This window comes from Pelodiscus sinensis, chromosome 5, assembly GCF_049634645.1.
Source record: "Pelodiscus sinensis isolate JC-2024 chromosome 5, ASM4963464v1, whole genome shotgun sequence".
NCBI classification, from domain to species: domain Eukaryota; kingdom Metazoa; phylum Chordata; order Testudines; family Trionychidae; genus Pelodiscus; species Pelodiscus sinensis.
In genome coordinates this window covers 24,731,421-24,754,593 of record NC_134715.1, presented here as the reverse complement: position 1 = coordinate 24,754,593, position 23,173 = coordinate 24,731,421, and the positions used below count along the sequence as shown (strand labels likewise).

Here is a 23,173-nt window from a genome sequence, read left to right as displayed (position 1 = left end):
CTGCCGTGCTCTGCCAGATCAGGAGCGGTCGACAAAGGCTTCCCTTGTCGACTGATCCACTGCGTGACGGAGCGTGCCCGCCCCGCATAGGAGAGGAAGTCTGGGACGCGCTATACAGCTGGCAGCCTGGGGTGATTCCTCCCTGCCCGGGCTGTTCGGCCACCGCGCATCCAGCCCGACTGAGGAACAGGACGCCCGGAGTCAGCGAGAAGCTGCCGGGGCGTCCGGAATGTTGCCGCGGCAACATCAAGCATCGCGAACGCGGGGGGAGGGAACTCCGGGGGCAGACGGGGTCACGTCCCTGGCGGGACTTTTAAAATGGCTCCCGCAGTGGGGGGGGGGGGGGGGGGGGAGGAAGAGAGCCTCCTCCTCCACAGGTCCCGGCAACGGGGACGAAAAATAGGTCCTCGGACAAGGAACCAACCCCATCCAACAGACTGAACGCACCTCCGGCCCACGGGCTTGTGGTAAGAAAGCCGTCCAGGGCCTTGGCCGCGAGGTAGCCCCGGGAAGGGCGGGGAAGATATCGGCCCAGGGCAGAGGCTGGATGGGCTGGCAAGTTGCGGTCTTGAACCCCGTCAGCCGGGCTGGGTCTCTCTGGATCCTAGCCCTCAGGGCCCTGGGCCGGGGCCCTTGAGTGGGGGCGGGCCCGGGCCCCCCTTCCCCTCCCTTCATACCAAGGGTGCAGAAAATGAAGACGGGCCACGCAGAGAGAAATATTTGGATTTAATTAACTACTCGTGGGAGTGACATGTGGGATACGTCACAAGATGGTGGAGAATGTGGGTATTAGGCGATCCCGCCCCTGACACAAGGGGCTGGAGGGGTAAGCCTTAAAAAAAAAGGGGGGGGGTTGTTGCGAAATTTGGGAGAGGATTAACCTGGGGTTTTGTTTTACGGTGTTGGCGGAACAGGGGTTGTAACCCCGGTGTCGCGCCCAGACATGGACCCCGCTCAGTTTATGGAGTGGGTAAAGGAGAGTCACAGACAGAGCCAGCAACAACAAACCCTGGTTCCAGGGGAGGTTGTTTTGTTATCCCTGAGTAGGCCTAAGTTTACGCAGTGCTGGGAACTGCTGTGGTTCTGGTGGTGCCACCCCGGGTACGGGAAGAAGGTTGTATTGCGTCCGGACATAAGGCACCTAGGTTTATGCAGTGCTGGGAACTGCTGTGGTTCTGGGGGGAAACGTGTTGTTTGCCGCCCCAAATATGGATGAGGTCCATAATGAGAGATGCATCTAAAAGTGGGAAAATTTCTGTGTAAAAAGCATGCTGAGTGCGAATGTAATGAGTGGAGCGTGAATCCCGCTGCCCAAGTCTCTGAGAAGTAAGCTGATTCCAGCCGCACCAGGGCTCTCCCTCAAGGGAGTTCTGAATGCAAAGGGGGGGTCAGCCAAACCTCGAGACCGAGCAGATATGTGAGGGAGTGACGACTCCCCTTATTTCATGAGCTGCTGATAAGGTCTGACTCTCTAGACCCAGCAGACCCCTTCTTTGGAGTGTGTAGATTTAGTTTCCTATAAGCCACTGAACAGACGGGGAGTGGACAGGATGCTCCCCTGAATGACTAAAATGGATGGGGATCAGTCTAAGCATACCCCCCATACCGCTGAAAGGCACCCCTGCATGCTACATGTACGTGCATCAAGGTCCAAGGACCTGTAAGCATTTGACAGATTGACAGAGAAAGAAATTAAAGCCCTGAGGGATGAGACAGAAGCTCAGAAAAGCAAAAATCCGCCCTGCAGTGAGAAATGTAACTTACACGCAAGTGCATAGCCTCTCCCAAGCTTAGGGGGGAATTTGGCCCAACATTACCCCCTTTACTCCTCTCTATGCCCAGCCCTATATGGGCCCTTACCACACATCACTGAAGATAGAGAGGAGGCACAGAAGATAATTGAAAGGGATTAGCTCTTCCCTATGGAAAAACAGGCTCTAGTAACAAATCTGCGTCTAGACTGCCGTGCTGGGCCAGATCAGCTGATTGTTGGCACAGCATGGCGGACATTTTTATTTGAATGAAATGGAGATTATTTAAATCCCTGCTTCATTGACTATGTCGGGTAAACTCGTTTACATGGCTTTGTTGATGGAGCCATGTAGTCTAGACGTACCCAGTGATGCATATGCTTAACCATGGGCTAGAAGTGACATCTCAACCATAATCCTGGTATCACGACTGCAATAAACAGAAATGCACATAGTGCTACAGTACATAGTGTTCTGTATTATAGTTATGGCCCTGATTTTTAGTCAGATTTCAATGAGCTCTCTCAGACGCAGTACAGTAGCAAATATGAGCTGAGTCAGAAACACAACTGGCTCGAAGGAGCCATGTAGTCTAGACATACCCACTGATATGAAGCATTTTTAGGAATTGTTTAATATCAAAATAAATAATGTATATATGTGCTTACCTCCATTAATTATCCTTAGGCATCTGTTCCTTTTCTGATGGGTTTCGAGGTGGAGCCTAAAGAGATGCATACAATTTATAAGCATCCTGGAACATGACATAACCAGTTAGGACAATACAGACTGTTGAACAATCTAGTAAGGTCACAAATTCCACAATTAAGAGTGAAGTACTGTTTTGACAGAAAGTGATATGTTAATTTTTAAAGTTCTGCTTTAAATTCTCCAATATCCTTTCTATATTTCTGGCAGCCACTAAATATTAAATATAGAAAATGCTATAGAAGGTGGGGGAACTGCCTAACTTCTATAAAAATAGGTGTTTGAGGGAGAGTGAGCTGAAGTGGGTCTGACTCTTTCTTCTGAGTATACAAGGTTCCCTCCTGCATGTCTGGGGATGTGCAACTGCAAGGATGGAGTGGTTTCTGAGGGAGATTGTGAAGTTAGGCAGTACTGTAAAGACAGTGGGACACTATGAGAACATCATAGCCATAGTCTTTATCATCTTGGGTCTTGCTCATTCCATAGAGTTTAAGTGATGCCGCCTCCCATTCCTGCCAATGAGATAATTCCGAGGAAAGAACATGAGTTTGGGAGCTCTTTCATAGGCTTTTTTTTCTCCTGGGAACTTAGTGAGTGACCATGACTTTGAATAATTTCATTCCTAATAACAGGGAGATACAAGTGATAGAAATGTAGCGTGTTAGTCTGGTGTACAGGACTATTTGTCCTTTTCATATGTGTTATTTTTTTAAATTGTATCCTTTGGTATAGATGGTTGTGACAATTTTCTTCCACTATTTGATCTGAGGAAGTGGGTCTGGCCCACGAAAGCTCATCATCTAATAAACCATCTTGTTAGTCTTTAAAGTGCTACATAGTCCTGTATTTTGTTTCAGGGAGAAACAAAGAATTCAAAATCCAATAACAGGCTCCATATTTCATTAACACTTTGAATTGGTGGGTTTGTTCAAAATAAAAGTAAGTATTTTATGATTTAGGTCAATTGCTATTTATCATCTGTCTCAGATTTTTGTACATACTTTCCCTTTCCTCTCAGGATATGAATAGACTACAAGTTTTTGTCAGAAAAAGGAATGCAAAATGTGCTCCACAAATTGTATACCTTTTTCCGATTATTTTGTCAGAAGAGTCTTTTCTGACATTTGGCCTGTCTAGACTGGGCCAAATGTTGAAAAAAAACCCTCTTTCAGAAGTTCTATGAGAATGCAACAGAAATGTGATCGTATCCATGCCTAAATGAGTGTCATTTTAATTGTGATTAGAGAATCAGCCTTATAAAAAATGAAGTGTTTTCTATGTTCATATTTGGTGCTTGTGCAACTAGCATGTGCTACACACTAATCTCCTATTTAGCAGTAGTGATTGTTAAAATCTGGTCTATCCTACTTGTATTCCCCCCCCCCCAAAAAAAGAGAGTCAAGATAAATTCTATTGTTGCCCTCAAAAGGCATATTTTTCCATTAATAAATCATATATTAATAGGTACATAAAGTAGTACTTTGGGGAACCAAAGATAGGAAGAACTGAATTAATGTTGTAGAAGACTGAGTATAACCTGATATAACTGAAGGTTATAGCAGTTTCTACTGACTTTACTGGGGAGAAGATCAACAGCAATATTAAGAAATTTAAAAACCACATTTGTGACTATAAAAAGCAAAATTCAGTTCTCCCTCACTTGTTTACAAAGATAATTAAACTCCTGGTATGAATAAGCTAATGGTATAGTAATAGTAAGTGTTCATGCTAGCTCTAATCTTTAAACATGGCTACTGAATAGGACAGCCAAATCTGAGAGTCCAAAAGGGGGATATGGAGATATGGTTAAGGAGCCTATGTTTGAAACCTGGTATCTACATATTTCAAATTCAAATTAATTCAAATTTAAATATGGGAGTTATGAAAATATCTATACGTACCAGTTTGTAATATGTTGTGTCATACATCGTGTCTTTAAAAGGAAGGCTTTCCCTTCTGCTTTCCTTAGAAACTAAAGAAAGAGAAAAAAATGCTACTGTCATTTTTTCCAGCCACAAATAAACACCTGTTAGACAGACAGAACAGAGATGTAACCTTCTAATTTCCCAGCCTTGCACTCATTACTTCTACAATTAACCGAGTGGGAATTTTGTATAAGAACGCAAAGATTAGGCCAGTAGTGGGGAACCTAAGGACCAGGAGCCAGACACGGTCCCCAGCTTGTCTGGTTCTAGCCCCTAGGACTTGGGACTTCCCCTAGCACTGGGCAGCCTGCACTGGTGCTCAAGTGCCCCCACCATGCCCCCCTGAGCCTGGAGCACACAAAATCTACTAGGCTGGGCTCCCCTGGGCTCTGGTGTGCAAGGGGAATGTGGGGAGCATCTTTCTCATTCTCAGTTGGGAGCCATGTCCATAAGGATTTTTTTTTTGTTTTCTTCTCATTTGTATGTGGCCCCGAGTGATTTTTTCCATGAGTCAGCAGCCCCCAAACTAAAAAAAAAAAAAGGTTGCCCACCCCTGGGTCAGGCCATCAGTAATTAAAATTTGTTTCAAAAGGATCTGGGATCCTGGCAAGTTCTGCCCCATTTCTCCTCCTTTTATATCTCTGCCTTGTATTTCCCATTCAAGAAGGGTTGATAAATTTCTGTCTTAAGCCCATTTGGAATGCCAGCCAGAGAGATTCACTTCAGAGTGACATAAAACACTGTAATAGGATTCATACAGTGAAGACTTGAAGGGACCATTCTCACTGGCTAGTCTGACCCACATAATGCGCACAATAGAATTTCACTCAGAATGGCAAGTTCTCCTGTTGACCTTGAAGGTTCAGGTGGCAGGCATGGTTCATTAAGTGCACCCAGGAGAAAGCAAACCAGAGAGAACTGGAACACAGATGGTCCTAGAGGAAAACACTAGGAAAGAACCAAACTCAGAGAGCAAGTTTAATTTGAGGTTTATATCAAGTAACTGTTTGTGAACTACCAGTACAACCCAACTCTAGGAAGGGAGGGATTCTGAATATTAACTCAGGGTCTGTGAGCACTATTGTGAAAGTTGATAGGGATTCAGTCATTTCACGGGTACTGTATTCAAAGCTCCTGGTAAGGAGGGGACTTGAAGACTGAAATGCAAAACCTCTAGGGGTATGTCTACACTACCACCCTAGTTTGAACTAGCGTGGTAATGTAGGCAACCGGAGTTACAAATGAAGCCCGTGATTTGAATTTCCCGGGCTTCATTTGCATAAAGCCGGGTGCCGCCATTTTTAAATGTCCGCTAGTACGGACTCTGTGCTGCGCGGCTACACGCAGCACGGACTAGGTAGTTCAGACTAGGCTTCCTAGTCCGAACTACCTAGTCTGTGCTGCGTGCAGCCGCAAGGCACAGAGTCCGCACTAGCGGATATTTAAAAATGGCGTTTGAAAAATGGCATTTTCATGTTTCACGAGGAGTAACGGTAGTTCGGACTAGGAAGCCTAGTCCGCACTAGCGGACATTTAAAAATGGCGGCGCCCGGCTTTATGCAAATGAAGCCCGGGAAATTCAAATCCCGGGCTTCATTTGCAACTCCGGTTGCCTACATTACCACCCTAGTTCGAACTAGGGTGGTAGTGTAGACATACCCTAGGTTACTACTGTTCCACTCAGCTAACCAAAGTGCATAATTTCAAAGAAACCAGCCATACAACTTGGAATTTCTGCCCAGGAAGCTAGTATCACGTACCATGAGGATGATGTTCAATGGTGATTTTGTCTGTTGGGAGGAAAAATATTGTTAGAATGCATTATTTGCTTTACTATCTTTCTGGCCTTAAAATACGTGTGTATGTATATAAATTTCCCCTCTCTGGACTGATTAATATATAGGTGTGTAAAAATAGATAAAGTATTATCTGTACACTCACACACACACACTATAGGTATATATGAAGGATAAATTTTTTAAACCACTTTAATATTTCATACTAATTGTCACAATTAAACAGGACAAGTTCAATTATTTTTAATGGGATTTCACGTTCACTTTAATTGGCAATCAATTAGTATTAATATTTAGAAACAACCCGTAGTTACATGAGTGAGTACCTGTTGAAAGGTACCTATTTTATATTTAATTTTAAAAATGGTCCTTAGTAGTCCAAAGAGTACTCAGTGATTACTGAGTTCTATCAAATTACCACAAGCACATTAATCATCAAATTATGTAAGTGCATAGTTTTCAAAATGTCATCAGGAAAACAATAGCGTGGGTGATTTCCGGATTAGCAGTGGGGAGCAGTGGAAAAAACAATTTGCAAACATTTTATGATTTGGAGATAGAATGTGCACAATGCAAAATTCTATTTTTAAAAAAAACATTCTATGAACAGAGTTTTTTTGTATAAATATTTGAGAAAAATTTCAGGTCTATACTCAAGATTTGTTTAAGTGTGAAGCAAACTTAGTTTTAAGAGAGGATGAAATTTGTTTGGGACAGAAATGCAAGTAGTTTATAACATGCAGGTAATCCTGTCAAGAACAAAACCAATAATGAAAAAAACTACAGGTCGCATAATAGATCATAAAGACCAACTATGTGAAAGAGCTCTTGCAACAAGCAGCTTCTGAACAATTCACAGGCACAAGAGAATAATTTTGAATAGCGAACAAGTTAGTAAAAATGAATGGGTGTTCACTGCTGAGTGACATATAAGAAAAAATACTAACATTTACCAATAAACTGATATTGATACTTAAAGTGGGCAACCAATTTCCTTACACTTTATTAATAAACACAGTAAGGAAAACAGAGCAGTAGACACCGACGGTGAAATTCTGGCCTCAACTGAAGTTAATGGCAATAATCCCACTGACTTCAGAAGGGTCAGGATTTCACCCTAAAAGATGATCAAGTCTGTATTACATTAAAGTAATAACTGTGAGTTAAACCAAGATGCAAAGTACATTAGGATCTGATTTAAAGGCCAATCTGGGATTTGGATTGGGACCTCAGGAAAGATATTGCATATATATCCCCAGTTCATGTTTTCATTTTTTAAAAATGCTACTTAGATATGATTTACCATACAAAATTTCTTCTTCCGGTCTGTTTCCGATGATGGTATTTCTGAGCTGGCGTACTTTTTCCTTAAATAGAAGAGAAACACACAAACAACAATAATGATATAAATCATTATTATTAAAATAATGAATGAACACTGGAAAGAGCAGGCTTTTTAGTACTCTGATCATTTAACTTCTCACCACAGGAAAGCCATTGAAAAGTTTAGGAAGAATGTTATGCGGCTCCACAGATGCAGCCTTTACGTTTCAGCATGTATCCCCAAGCCATCAGCCAGTCATCCAGGGCTAGATGATAGTTACATTCCTGTCTACATAGATTTAGACAGTCTGCATCAGCTTTTGTAGCCGTAACAGGAGAGAATCATTTTTCTAGCCAATTGCTAGTAGCAAGAACCCTTAGGACCTGATTCTACAACCCTAAATAGTGTTTTATTACTCATATAATCCCACTGATTGTCTGCAAATACACTGTTTGTTAAATATTTATTTTCTGTTTAAAACAAATGTTTAGTGGGAACAAATTTAAGCCCATGCATAACATGTGAACTACAAACTGCAATAGACATTTTAATGGGGCTACTCACAATAAAATACTATTCAGCATGAATACAAATACAGCGGTGGGATCATGGTCTACGGAATCTGGAAGAGATCTTATTTTTCACTTCATTTCTTTGTCCTCCTAATAAGTGCTGGTGGGGCTACTGCCAGCATAGAGATTGCTTTGCTGCAGTACACAAGTGATTCTATTTTAGTGGTGGGTGTGAGAGAATGTATCTGTCTGGAAGAGTTCTTGAACAAAGACAAATTCGGTATAAAGCTTTCTCTTATCATAACCTAAAGCAAGGTCGGGGTTTGGTTGTATCAGGAAAATGGGATGTGCCTGGAATGTGATTGCTTCTCATCAAACCATATAGAAGAGAGACAACCACCAGGCAGGTGAAAGAGGCTGGCTGGGGAGTCACTCTCTCTCCTCCTATCTGGCACTGCCCACACCATTTAGGCGCCCCTTTGGGAGGGCCGGGTATACTGAAACTCCTCCTGATTTGTAAAGGAACATTGTTGGCTGCTCCCCTTCATGAGAGAGTGAGAGGAAAATACACAGTTTGCTGCATTCCTTACTCTGGCTGGCGAGCAGAGGGGACAGATGAGCTGCGCACTTTGCTCTCGCTCCGTGACGGGGACAGGGAGGCGAAGAACAAGCCACCTTAGTAAAAATCTCGGATTGGTGGAAGAAGAGGGCTAAGCCCCTCCCTGCCCTTCTCATCCACCCCCCTACACACACGCACACACACGCATAGAATCTTCTGCACTCCTCACAGCCCCAACCTGACTCTTGCACCTCCCCCCCCTCCCCCCACACCAAGCTCCTTACCCTGAGCCCTCTTAAAGGATCTGAGCAATGCTGGGTAAACGTGCTCGTGTCCTATATATATGAAATGGTAAAACTTCCACTAGGCCACTCTTTTCATTTTGGGAGCTGGTTCTCCTTATGTAATTGAGAAGGGCTCAGTTTATTCAGTGAGAGAAGGCTTATGGTGAAGAATTCAAAGGCAATTCTTTTTCATAGGTGTTACACAGCTTTCACAGATGGTCAAAACCATAAGAACAAGATTAAAAAAAATAAAACAAAACAAGCATCAACAAAATGGCGCAAAAGCTCTGTTCTAAATCTACTGTTAGATACCAAGACACTCCACCTAAATTACATGTTGACAACCCACTTGCTTTCACTGAAATCAGATAAAATTTCAGCCCCCTGAGTATGTCTATACTGGCCAAATTCCCAGTGCAGAAAGACAGACTTGTGCTAGTTCTACTTGAGCTAGGATGGTAGAAAGAGCAGTGTGGATACTACAGTATATTGGGGCTAAGGCTAGCTGTCTGAGTCAATGCCTACTTAACTCTTGGATATGAACTTGTGTGGCTAGCCTATGACACTGCTGCAATGTTCATACTTTTACTTTTAGTGCACTAGCTTGAACAGAACTCAGGCAAGTCTGTCTTCCCAAGGTGGGAATCACATCTGCAGTATATATGAACATTTATTTGGATGCCCTCAGTATGGATTTAGGACCCCAAATTTAGGTCCCTAACTCTTGAACAAGATGTGCTACAAGCAAACATAATCCTTCAGCAGTATACCTTCTGTGTGACTTCTAATCTGCTTTTTTCAGTCTGCCATTGTTTAAATTTCTCAAGTGCTTCATCCACCGTAATTGTTCCCTTCTTCACCTGTTCCTGCAAAAGGATCAGTTCTTCCTGTCCAGATGGGATGCTGTGTCTCAAAGTGGCATAGGCAGAAGTTTCAGTTGGAACTCTGTCTGTAATTACCAAGTGTAAAGAGTTAGAAAGAGGCATAGATGGTTAATTCATTTTTAAAACTATTCTTCCTTGCTATGAAAACACGTTTTGAGCAAGACTACATGAGCAGCAAATCTATAAGCAGATGGCAATTCATCTTTACCCTCTGTGACGTAGTGGGGGTACTTGCTGGGCTGTGGTGACCCCTGCTGTCTGGAGCAAGACCCAGCAGGGAAAACCTCACTATGCAAAGGTAGTTCCAAACTTGTTGAACCAGTGGCCAGACACCCCCCACGGAGAGGAACAAAGGAAGGTGGAATGCTGCCCTGACTGGGAGGCAGGGCTGGAAGAGGGTTAGTTAGTTGCTGGCTGGAAGGCAGAGAAGAAGGAGCTGGGGAGGGGGCTGGGACTCCCCTATCTCAAGGGGGGCATTGAGACCTCTTAGCCCCCAGTTCCTGTAACCAGATTACATCTGTGCTGCGCTGTGCTGGAGGAGCAATAAACCACCCTCAATTCCACTGGCTGGTGCAGTCTGTTTGTGCCATTTCGGGGTGCAGGAGACGGGGAGCCCCCAACGCGCTGTCACATTGGTGTCAGAAGTGGGATGCACTGCACCCCGTGGATGGAGCTTCCAGCGGCGAGCGATAAGGCGCAGTAGAAGCAAGAGCCCTGGAGCCAGGCATGCTGGAGACAGAGCGAAGCGGTTCCTGGGAATCGTGGGGCGCTGCAGCACTAGACTGGTGAGTCTGCACCGAGGGGCCCAGCGGGCAGATGGCCTACGCCCGACTCTTGAAGGCAGAGCTGGTGGGGCTGTGCAGAGAGAGGGGCTTGCCTGTGCAGAAAGCAACCAAGGCCCAGCTGATTGCCCAGCTGGAAGAGAATGACCAGCCACAGGGCCAGGATCTTGTCCCCAGGGGAAGCAGCCAGACCCCCCCTGAGAGTGTGTCAGGCTCAGAGAGGGGGAGGAGCGCTGGAACCCACCGGAGAGATGAGACAGCTTCCCCCAGGAGGCCTGCAAGCTGTAGCCCATCTAGGGCAGGGGCCAGCCAAGCAGAGCTGCGGCAGCTGGAGATCCAGCTGCGGATCAGGGAATTGGAAGTAGAGGACCGAGAGAAGGAGCGCCAAGATCGAGAGAGGCAGCGACAGCATGAGCTGGCCATGGCAAAGCGGAGAACCGGCGGGGCACCGGCTGCGCTAAGTGCGGATGGGCCCCAGGGTCCCGGGACTACCAGACGCTTGGAGAGGCTCGTGGTGGCCCAATTGAAGGACATGGGCGACATAGACGGGTTCCTCAGCTCCTTTGAGACGGCCTGTGGACTGCAACAGGTCCCCCCAGCTGACTGGCTGCAGGAGCTTGTCCCCGCACTGAGCCAGGAGGCGGCCGGAGTGCTCAGTCAGCTGGAGGACCTACAGCCAGGGGATTACAACCGAGTCAAGGAGGCCCTGCTGCACAAGTTCGGGCTGACCCCCGAGATATACAGGAAGAAGTTCCGGGGGGTACAGAAAGGGCCACGGGAGACCTATGTGGATCTGGCCTCCCGCCTGGCGCAATACTGCCGCAAGTGGGTCTCTGGAGTCGGAGCCCAGATCGCAGAGGAGCTGCTCAAGCTGGTCATGATGGAGCAGTTCTATGAAGCGTGCCCACCCAAACTGAGGCTGTGGCTCAAGGACCGGAGACCAGAGAACCCCCAGGAGGCCGGGAGACTGGCGGATGAGTTCACGGAGAGCCGGTCCGGGTGTGAACGGGAGTCCCGGAGAGAAAGGGAACCGCGCAGAGACCGGATCTCGGCTGAGCGACGGAGGGAGTCAACTACGGGGCGAGACCAAGGAACAGATCGTCTGCGCCCCAGAGAACCAGTCAGGGCCTGGACAGAGACAGCCCAAAGCCTAACTTGCCATCGCTGTGGGCAAAAAGGCCACAAGAGGGCTCAGTGCACCAGGTCCCAGGACCGGGGACTTTCCAGGGTTAACTGGCTGGGGCGGGAGGAAGGGTAGGCTGGCCCAGAGGCAAGGGCTGGCTGGCAAACCTCAGCTCAGAGTGGAGGGAAGGATGCTCAGTGCACCTCCCCTGGGAGGTCTGACCCTTGGGAGGCGGATTTCTCCGTGTACCGGGTGGGGGCAGGACGTCCCCTGCGGAGCGAGTGCCTCATACCCCTGGAGGTGGATGGTAGGAAGGTGACGGGCTTCTGGGACACGGGGGCGGAGGTGACTCTGGCCCGATCCGATATAGTGGCCCCAGAGCGGATACTACCCCACACCCAGCTGACCCTGAAGGGCATAGATGGGTCCCCGTTTAAGGTGCCTGTAGCCCGGGTGCATCTGAAATGGGGGGCGAAGGAAGGCCTCAAGGAAGTGGGGGTCCACCCGCACTTGCCCACTGAGGTGCTGATGGGGAATGACCTAGAGGAGTGGCCCCATGAATCCCAGCGGGCTCTAGTCACTACCCGGAGCCAGAGCCAGCGGGGGGCTGACAACCTGGGTCCAGGGAAGGACTCCGGGCAGTGTCCTCAGGGTCCCATCCCAGTGGACATGGGGTCCAGCCAGGCTGGGACTCCGGACCTAGGCAAAGGTGGGGAACAGGTCCCGATCCCTGCCTCAGCAGCTGAATTCCAGGCTGAGGTGCAGGCAGACCCCTCCTTGCAGAGGCTGAGGGACCAGGCTGGCCTCCGTGCAGCTCAGCCCCAGGGGAGAGGTGGCCAGGAGAGATTCCTGCGGGAGCGTGGACTCCTGTTCCGTGAATGGCTTCCCCCCAGAAAGGCGAGGGCATGGGGGGGTACAGCGGCAGCTGGTCATCCCCCGAAAGTATCGCCTCAAGCTGCTGTATTTGGCCCACGATGTCCCCGTTGGGGGCCACCCGGGGATCCGGAGCACCCGGCTGAGGCTGCTCCAGCACTTCTATTGGCTGGGAATCTTTACAGCCGTGCAGCGGTACTGCCGGTCCTATGACTCCTGCCAGAGGGGCGGGAAGGCCCAAGACAGTATGAAAGCAGCTTGGGGGGTCTCTACCCCAGATAGAGGACCCTCTGGGCTCGCTGAGAGAGCTATGGGAGGGGAAGACCTCCCTGGATGGAGCATCGGGGGTGGAAGCCGCCCTGGCTGTCCAGAGAAGACTCACTGGGCTCATGGCCCCGGCCCGAGAGACCCTGGCCAGGGATCAAGGCCAGTGGAAGGGTGGGTGTGACCCCCAAGGACAGGCCTGTGCCAGTCGCCCTGGAGTGGGGTGGTGAGTGGACAGAGGGAAGCCAACTCATGTGGGTCCTCGCCACGGCCGGCCCGAGTCAAGGGGAGCACCCATGTCCCCAGGGCGGGTTCCCACGCAGAGGACCCGAACTTCCCTAGGTCACGAGCGGAGTGACCCTGCTCAGTTCGCTCTCGGAGGGGGGAGAACTGTGACGTAGTGGGGGTACTTGCTGGGCTGTGGTGACCCCTGCTGTCTGGAGCAAGACCCAGCAGGGAAAACCTCACTATGCAAAGGTAATGCCAAACTTGTTGAACCAGTGGCCAGACACCCCCCATGGAGAGGAACAAAGGAAGGTGGAATGCTGCCCTGACTGGGGGGCAGGGCTGGAAGAGGGTTAGTTAGTTGCTGGCTGGAAGGCAGAGAAGAAGGAGCTGGGGAGGGGGCTGGGACTCCCCTCTCTCAAGGGGGGCATTGAGACCTCTTAGCCCCCAGTTCCTGTAACCAGATTACATCTGTGCTGCGCTGTGCTGGAGGAGCAATAAACCACCCTCAATTCCACTGGCTGGTGCAGTCTGTTTGTGCCATTTCAGGGTGCAGGAGACGGGGAACCCCCAACGCGCCGTCACACCCCCTTAACCATGTTTCCAGCCAAGCTACATAGAGGAAAAAAGTGCAATAAGCTATTGCCTAGAGTTCTTTTGTAGTAATGGGTCCTGGTCAACAAAACTTATTGGCATTTGCCTGATTGATTCAACTCTTCATTAAATTCAGTTGAAGTAGCAGCTCTTCTTCTGAGATAGTGCTAGACCATTAATGAAATTCCACAGAATTCCAAGGAAATCCTGACATAACATAAGAGTTGCCATATTGGGTCAGACAATGGTCCATTTTACCCAGTATCCTGTCAGTAATAGTGATCCGCACAAAAGCTTCAGTGGGAGTGCACAGAACAAGGCAATTATAGAACGACCCTCCCCCTTCCTCTATTACCTTTCTGGCAGTCAAAGATTGAGGGCTGCTCTGAGCATGCAGTTGTATCCCTGACCTTTGTGGCTAAGAGACAGTTATATCACTTCATAAGCTGACATCATAACAATGCCAATTTATTTGCTTTCTCAACCATGACATTACTGGGGGGGATAGGAGTGGAATATCCCAAACTCCCATTAATATCCATTTTCCTCTCTCCCCAAATTCATGTATCATATTTCACAAGAGCTGGTGCTGTGAATAGGTTACAAGCTGGTTTGAATTTTCATGTATTTCACTCAACATAATGATCAGAAAATATGCAGGGTCAAAAAGGAATCTTATAATTTCTGTGTCACCTCACAGGACTTGATTCTGACTAATCCCTATGCAGGAGTGCACTTGTAGAGAAGTAATATCGAGGTCTAAGCTGCCAACCTCCCAGTTTAGTCCAAATGTTCTTAGTATTCTCAGCCTCTGGAATGTTTGCTTGGGGGCAAAAGCAGCTGTGAGAGTAAGTTAAGAGGCCTGAGGCTGCTCTGATTTTTGAGTGTTACTGAAACAGCTCTCTACCAGCACCAGGAGGAGGAGGTGGGAGGGAAAGGTGGCATAATGCCACTGCTGCTTCCCTCTCCTTAGATCCTACACGGAAGGAAGCGAGGCGGAATCTGGGAATTGGAGTGATAATATTTGTCTTTACCTATGTGCAAACTTTTAATTAATTATATCTAATTCCATACTATGCCATGCATGACTTCCCTTTCTTCTACCAGCTGTGCAACAGGAAGTATACTGATGAAAAGGGGGAAAAAAAGGCATTACAGAGCTCCATTCTGCGCTTTTTCAAGAATATTAAGTACAAGTTGAACCTGTCTAGTCCTGAACTCTGATCTGGAAACAGCCATCATCTGAAATGATTTTAGTTAGCTGGATGTCCACTTATAGGTGTAGCCAGGTTTCCTGCAGACCCATAAAGTTTGCTTATAGCCACCAGTCCTAGCTCTAGGTGTTTTTTTTATTATTATTATTTAGCTCTAATTTACCCATAAATGTCCTCTAATAGCCCAATAAGGAGGGGAAGTGTTAGTAATGCTGCTAGAAAATATCGACCTAATATAGTCTGGCATAGTCTCTGGTTCGAAATCAGTCAGGTCCCGAGGGTGCCAGACTATAGAGGTTCAACCTCTAACAGCATGCATTGGCTATGAATCTCCACCACTTTGCATCTTGGATAATCATTTACATTTGCACCAAAGACTATACCAGATGCCAGATGGGGAAAAAAATTAAACCTAAAACTTTTTAGGAGAATAACATTTGTAGTGATATACTAGCAATACTCTATTACTAAGGGTTATAGTTATTTAATCATTATCCAGAAACTTCCTATATTTCTACATTTTTTAAAATGAATTTAGTGATTGTGAAAAATGACACTTACTTCACAGGCAAGTCGTATTTTCAGTGTATTAAACTAAACAGACAGCGAGGCAAGTTAAAACTGGTGCACAGGAAACATATAAGCCACCCAGTTCCTTCTTTTTTTAGTTTTAATCATTATAGTGGAAGTTGGTAGAAAAGTACAGTCATTTTTGCTCTTTCATATTAAAAAAAAACTTTTATAGAGCTCCTCTCTGATTGACTTTGTTTAATAATAACTTTTTATTTATTTGATTTTTAAAAGCTGAAATAGTATTGGGGCTTAAGTCATCAAGGTAGAAAACAAGATATTCAATCATCCAAACAAAAATCAAACCAGAACAAACTCGAATAATCCTATTAAGGAGCATCAAGATAGCTAAAATAGCAAAATGAGGTTTCACACCTTGCTTCCGGACAGCAGAGTACATCTTCTCATTATCACTGTGAATTCTGGTAGCCTTTTGCTGAAACACTGCAACAAAAATTCAAGGTGTTAGGAAGTTGATTACAACTCTAAAGGAGACAGCCCAATGCCTGTCATTAGAACTTCAAGGTCCTGAACAATAAATTTTGGATTATTGAAAGCAAGCTCAAAGAGAAAAATCTCTCACTCTCAATTTATACTAGAGGCATTTCTGGAATTTGTTCATGTGACAGAAGACTGTACAAAAAGGGGTACTATGGAAAAGAAATTGGAGACCAAAAAGATGTAGTTGGAAGATTCAGTGACAAAACAGAACCAACACCAACTAGTTGAAGTGCAAAGAATGAACTCTTTTGCAAGCATAAGAAGATACAGGAACAAATTCAGATATTTATGAAAGAGAAGACTAAAAAGGTGTTACAATATGCAGAGACTCACTGCACGTGAAGAGCAAAATACACAGCGGGGTGGGAACTTCTTTTGGAGAATATCTGGATGTGCTTTGCCAGTAACAGAGAAAAGACAGTACAAGGAAGAAACACGTATTCTTCCTTTCCATTCAGGGCATATCTACACAGCAGGGCAAAAGTCAAATTACGATACATAACTTCAGATGTCAATTGTGTAGCTGAAGTCAAAATAGCTTAATTTGGCTTTTGGCACTGACTACACAGCAGGAAGTAGAAGGAAAAATACTCTGTGACTTTCCTTACTCCTCATGAAATGAGGGTTACAGGAGTTGGAGTAAGAAGTCCTTCATCTCGAAATTATTTTGAAATAACGGCTTGCTGTGTAAACACACACTATGTTATTTTGAAATCATGTCAATTATTCCGAAATAATACTGCTGGATAGCTGTACCCTTAGAGAAACCAGAAAAAGAGAACAAGCTACTTCTTGACACTGGAAAAAGTTGCACAAAATCATAAATAGAACCGGAAGCCTGTTTATAATGAAATGATTCCAAATCAGAGCAGCCTAAAGCTTTTGAAAAGCAGGCCTCCTGAATACAAATGGGCATGGAATCTTTTAATTGTGACCTGAGTAAGGAGCAAATAACCAATGAAGAATGTCCACAGATGTAACAGTGCTTGTTATAACCAAACAAAAACAAAAAAACTCAACAAATCTACCTATCTGTTCCTTTTCTAGAAGGAAGATAGTCTTTTTAAAAGCACTGAAAAGGGAAATAATTATTTGTCTTCTTTTAAGGTTGCTGTAATGTTGCAACCCAAGAACCTTAGCATGAACATTATTTAATCTGCCACAACTACTATTAAGAGTGTGCAAGCTGTTAGCTACTGCAGCTTTCCTAATAAGAATTTTAAAACTGAACCTCTGTGTGTATTTGGATTTCAGTTGCATTAGATAACACAGCCACTGACTACAAAAATACTCAGATCTTTCCTATGATACTCTAGGGAGAAGAAAAACTTTTGTGCATGTTTATATTCAATCATTTTTTGTAGTTATGTCAACCAATTTGTCATTTTATTAGTAATTTGCAAAGTTGCTCTGTTGCATAGAGACACATGGTTTTACCAGCCACAGAGTGCCAATATACAGTATTATGGTGAATGATATTTTAGAAAATATTATTAACAACAACAATCACAATCACAATAGTGACATATAATTTGTATTACAGTGTTTACAACTAATTACTAAATATCCTGGGCCTGCTTTTGAGCTCAGTTACACTGATACTGAGTTCCTTTGATGCAAATGGAATTATTCCACAGAAGTCAAATGGTGTTAATATTGTAAAATCAGAATTTGGACCAAAAAATGAAAAGTATAGAGCAGCATTTAAAACTAGTCTGAAACCAAGGAACCCCTGAATTTTAAATTCCATCTCTGGCACACATTCCTCTTACTGCAGTCTCAGAGGGGTAGCTGTGTTAGTCTGTAACTTAAAAAACCTTAAACAACAATGGTCCCGTAGCACCTTAGGCTATGTCTAGACTACAGGGTTTTTTGAAAAAAGTGGCCTTTTTTTTGGAAAAAAAACCCGTCACCTGTGTCTAGACTGCTGCCGCGTTCTTTTGAAATTAAAGCGAAAGAAAGTGACAATTTTTTCGACAGCAGTAAACCTCATTTTACGGGGAAAAAAGCCTTTTTTCAAAAGAGTTTCTTTTGAAAAAAGGCATTCTTGACCACAAACAGGACTTTTTTGAAAGAGAGTATCCAGATTGCCTGGGTGCTCTCTTTCAAAAAAGCAGAACTCTTTTTCAAAAAAGTTGTAGCTGTCTAGACAATCTCTTCTGAAGGCAGCTTCTTTCAAAAGAAGCATGTAGTCTAGACGTACCCTTAGAGACTAACAAAAATATGAATAGTATATCATGAGCTTTCATCAGCAAACCCACTTCTTGAGATGACAAATATGGAGCAAGGGGCCCAGATTTTGAAATATGAAGCAAAAAAATAGGGGAGAGAGGAAGGAGAGAGAAAGAAAAAAATCCTGTCAATTAAGATGTCAGTTAACTGTCAGTTAAAGCCTCATTTAACACTGACATTTTAATTAACAGGTTTTTTTCCCCTCTCTCTCTCGCCTCATTTCCCCTATTTTTCTGCTTTATATTTAAAATCTGGGCCCCTTGCTCCATTGGTTTCATTCAAAGAAGTGTGTTGTACCCACAAAAACTCATGATACTATTTATATTTTTGTTAGTCTCGGTGGGTATGTCTACACTACAGCGCTAATTCGAACTAACTTAGTTCAAATTAGTTAATTTGAACTAAGCTAATTCGAACTAACAGATCCAGACTAAAAAACTAGTTCGAATTATCGTTTTGCTAATTCGAACTAGCATGTCCACATTAAGTGGACCTGAACCGGGGTTAAGGATGGCCAGAAGCAGTGCTGGCAGGGCATCAGAGGAGGACTTAGAGCGTGGAGATGCTGTCTCAGGCTAGCCGAGGGCTGTGATTAAAGGGTCCCGACCCCCACCCCGGACAGATAGTTCTCAGGGGTGCCCCGCTTGCAAAGCAGTCCTGGCTTGGATTGCCCTGAATGCCCACACTCGGCACATCACAGCACTCGGCCATCATCCCGGCTGCACTTGCCGCAGGCTGCCATCTGGGGAGAGGGGGCAATTGGGGGGCTGCAGGAGAGCTTCCACCCCCAGAAGCCCGCAGAGCCAGCCCAGTCCTCCCCATCGGGGGCTCGTGACCCATTCCTCCCTCACCTCCTTCCACTTACCCTTCCCTAGCCCCTCTTCTTGATGTACAAAATAAAGATAACGTGTCTTCCAAAATGGAATCTGTCTTTATTGAACAAAACTGGGGGAGACTGGGAAAAGGAGGTGGGAGAGGGGAAGAGAGAGGCTGGGAGAGGGGAGGGCAACTAAAATGATCAGGGTTTGGGAACAGGTCCCATATGAAGAGAGGCTAAAGAGACTGGGACTTATCAGCTTAGAAAAGAGGAGACGGAGGGGGGACAGGATAGAGGTCTCTAAAAGCAGGAGTTGGGTGGAGACGGTGCATACAGAAAAGTTCTTCATTAGTTCCCATAAAGAAGGACTAGAGGACACCAAAGGAAAGGAATGGGTAGCAGGCTTCAAACTAGTAACAGAAAGTTCTTCTTCACAAAGCAAAGATTCAACCTGCCCAAGGTTTGTGGAAGGCTGGAGAGGGATGGCACGAGACAAATGGCTTGGTCATTGTCTTCGTTCCATCCCCTCCAGGGTCCCTAGGGTTGGCCGCTGTCAGCAGACAGGCTACTGGGCTAGATGGTCCTTTGGTCTGACCCAGGACGGCCATTGTAAGCTCAGGGCTCAGGGTCGGGGGTCTCAGTGGACCCCTTTGAGTCTCTTGCACACCTGCTCCTGGGTGGCCAGGCTGGCAGCTATCCTGCCCAAGCCGGCCACTTTCCTGTGCCTAGTGCGGAGATCGTGGACAAGGTCCACGATGTCCGCACTAGACCAGGCGGGTGCCTGCCTCTTGCGGTCCTGGGCAAGCTCCCGGGAGCTGCCAGCCTGGTCCCGGGAAGAGGGGGAGGGCTGGGGGGCATCGGGTAGGTGGCTCGATCCGTGCCAGGTGCAGGGTCTGCTGGCTGGGTGCTGGCAGGCTTGCACCTGGCATGGGCACCGTAGCCAGCCCGTGCCCCTTTAAGGGGACCGGGGCCGGGAGGGGGGCAGTAGAGTTTCCCTGGTGTTGGCCAGAGTTGCCACCAGGGAAACCTGGGGAGGGCTAGCCTCCCACTAGTTCGAATTAAGGGGCTACACACCCCTTAATTCGAACTAGCTTGTTCAAACTAGGCTTAATCCTCGTGGAATGAGGATTACCTAGTTCGAACTAAGTGCTCCGTTAGTTCGAATTAAAGTCGAACTAACGGCGCGCTAGTGTAGCGCCTATGAAAGTTAGTTCGAACTAACATCCGTTAGTTCGAACTAACTTTGTAGTGTAGACATACCCCCTGACAGTTAGGAAGTTTTTTCCAATGTGCAATCTAAATCTCTCTTGCTGAAGTTTAAGCTCATTACTTCTTGTCCTAGCCTCAGAGGACAAAGAGAACAATTTTTCTCCCTCTTCTTTATGACATCCTTTTAGATACCTGAAAACTGCTATCATGTCCCCTCTCAGTCTTTTGCTTTCCTAACTAAACAAGCCCAATTCTTTCAGTCTTCCTTCATAGGTCATGATCTCTAGACCTTTAATCATTCTTGTTCTTCTTTGCACCTTCTGCAATTTCTCTATATCTTTCTTAAATGTGGTGCCCAGAACTGGACACAATATACCAATTGAGGCCTAATCAGTGCAAAGTAGAGCGGGAGAATGACTTCTCGTGTCTTGCTCACAACACTCCTGTTAATGCTTCCCAGAATCATGTTTGCCTTTTTTGGCTCATATTTAGTGACCCCTATGATCCCTAGATCCCTTTCTGCAGTATTCCTTCCTAGACAGTCGCTTCCTATTCTGTATGTGTGAAACTGACTGTTCCTTCCTAAGTGCAGTACTTTGCATTTGTCCTTATTAAACTTCATCCTATTTACCTCAGACCATTTCTCCAATTTGTCCAGATCATTTTGAATTATGACCCTATCCTCCAAAACAGTGGCAACCCCTCACAGCTTGGTATCATCTACAAACTTAATAAGCGTAATCTCTATGCCAATAGCTAAATAATGGATGAAGATATTGAATAGAACCAGTCCCAAAACAGACCCCTGTGAAACTCCACTTGTTATGCCCTTCCAGCAGGACTGTGAACCGTTAACTACTCTCTGAGAATGGTTATCCAGGCAGTTATGCACCAACCTTACAGTAGCCCCATCTACGTTGTATTTACCTAGTTTATTGATAAGACGATCATGCGAGACTGTATCAAATGCCTTATTAAAGTTTAGGTATACCACATCCACCACTTCTCCCTTATACACAAGACTCATTATTGTATCAAAGAAAGCTATCAGATTGGTTTGACATGATTTGTTCTTTACAAATCCATGCTGGCTGTTATCTATCATCTGATTATCTTCCAGGTGTCTACAGATGAATTCCTTAATTACTTGCTCCATTATCTTCCCTGGCACAGAAGTTAAACTGACTGGTCTATAGTTTCCTGGGTTATTCTTATTTCCTTTTTCATAGATGGGCACTCTAAATTTGCCCTTTTCCAGTCTTCTGGAATCTCTCCTGTCTTCCATGATTTTTCAGAGGTGATAGCTAAAGGCTCAGATACCTTCTCTATCAGCTCTTTGAGTATTCTAGGATGCATTTCATCAGGCCTTGGTAACTTGCAGACATCTAACTTTTCTAAATAATTTTTGAGTTCCTTTTTTATTTTCATCTTCTAAACCTACCCCATTCCTACTAGTATTAACTATGCCACGCATTCCTTCATCATCAGCCTTCTTGGTGTCGACTGAAACAGACGTCATTAAGCACCTCTGCCATTTCCAAGTTTTCTGTTGTTGTTTCTCCCTCCTCACTGAGCAATGGGCCTACCTGTCCTTGGTCTTCCTCTTGCTTCTAATATATTTATAGAAGGTCTTCTTGTTTCCCTTTATGTCTGTAGCTAGTCTGAGCTCGTTTTGTGCCTTTGCCTTTCTAATCTTGCCCCTGCATATCTGTATTGCTTATCTCCATCCTTTATAATTTGTCCTAGTTTCCACTTTTTATATGACTCCCTTTTGAGTTTTAGATCATGCAAGATCTCCTGGTTAAGCCAAGGTGGTCTTTTGCCAGACTTTCTATCTTTCCTACGGAATGGAATAGCTTGCTTTCGGGCCCTTAATAATGTCCCTTTGAAAAATTACCATCTCCCTTCAGTTATTTTTCCCCTAGTCTTGCTTCCCATAGGACTCTCTGTGCTTACCAAAATCTGCCTTCCTGAAATCCATTGTCTCTATTTAGCTGTTTTTTATATATTTTATTTAAAACAGAAAATGTCAATACTTTTAACATCTTTATGGGGATTTCTGTTGGAAGGTTCTGGAATAAGACCCACACTTGAGGGACAATGGTCATTTCTACCACTAAATATGTTAAAATATTTTCAGTAGAGGCTCATAATGTCATGTAATTTTTCCAGATGAGAGGTAATATTAGCTATTCATATAAATATATTTGACAGTGTATTTTAACATATTGTTGTAAAGATTTTGGGGTATTCTAGTTGAAATGTCTTTGCTATATATCATCTTGATTTCTCTTTCTTCTGTTACTTTTTTCAGGTGTCATGGATAGGCACGAGAACTCTGGATGCGGGGGTTCCTGGCTGCTGCCCAGTGTGCTGGGGGTTCTGCTTCTGAACCAGTGTGTTAGGATTCAGGCTGCCAATCCTGCACCTAGGTTCCTGTCTACCGTCCCATTGGCCACGGGGCTCTGCTGCTAGCCTCATTGGCCAGGGGTGTTTGCTACTGGCTTCAGGAAAGTGGGGGTTGGACAGCAGAAAGGTGGCTGGATTTCAGCACTCCCGCTCTCAAAAATGTTCCCACACTGCTGTGACATGCACCAAAAATGAATAAAAATAGCTTTTCCTAGCATTAACCTTTAATATGTTTGTTTTCTGAACTTTATTGGATAATATTTTAATCTGTTTAAGTTAACATGCTTTTGAGAATGTTTGATCATTACATTCATTAGTTACATTCTGACTGATTCACTAATAATGGAATTATTGCAATTTCTTGCTGCTGCCAAGTTTGCCCTCTGAGGAACAAAATGTCAATTTCTACATTGTGAATTAGACTGAAGATAAAGCGTGGGAAGGCACCAGACAAGAGGAAGCTATCTTTGACCAAATAAAAGGGACAAATTATACCCTTACATCAAACACACCATTTCCAGAAAACAGAACCTGTGCATGTGCATTTTTGGAATAAAATTTATCCCAAAGTTCTACACACAAGTGCTGAGAATGCACTAAAAATTGAACCAGCACAC

General features: G+C 45.1%; 1 protein-coding gene and 1 long non-coding RNA gene across 5 annotated transcripts in view; one reads left to right on the top strand and one right to left on the bottom strand.

The window, feature by feature from the left end:
• Window positions 1-23,173, bottom strand: part of BANK1 (B cell scaffold protein with ankyrin repeats 1) — a 425,960-nt gene that overhangs the window by 94,044 nt on the left and 308,743 nt on the right. For all 4 annotated transcript variants that reach the window (XR_012904054.1, XM_075929668.1, XM_075929667.1 and 1 more), the window contains exons 12-17: window positions 15,764-15,832; window positions 9,630-9,808; window positions 7,484-7,547; window positions 6,145-6,174; window positions 4,361-4,431; window positions 2,420-2,475 (exon numbers count right to left, since the gene is read on the bottom strand). Coding sequence is in view for 3 of the 4 variants with exons in the window: in XM_075929668.1 (XP_075785783.1) it covers window positions 2,425-2,475; window positions 4,361-4,431; window positions 6,145-6,174; window positions 7,484-7,547; window positions 9,630-9,808; window positions 15,764-15,832 (464 nt within the window). In the remaining variant the exon portion in view is untranslated. The remainder of the gene's footprint in view (window positions 1-2,419; window positions 2,476-4,360; window positions 4,432-6,144; window positions 6,175-7,483; window positions 7,548-9,629; window positions 9,809-15,763; window positions 15,833-23,173) is intronic.
• Window positions 333-22,598, top strand: LOC142829550 (uncharacterized). The gene is made up of 3 exons (XR_012904056.1): window positions 333-467; window positions 3,317-3,398; window positions 22,462-22,598. It is a non-coding gene; the product is annotated as an uncharacterized LOC142829550 (long non-coding RNA).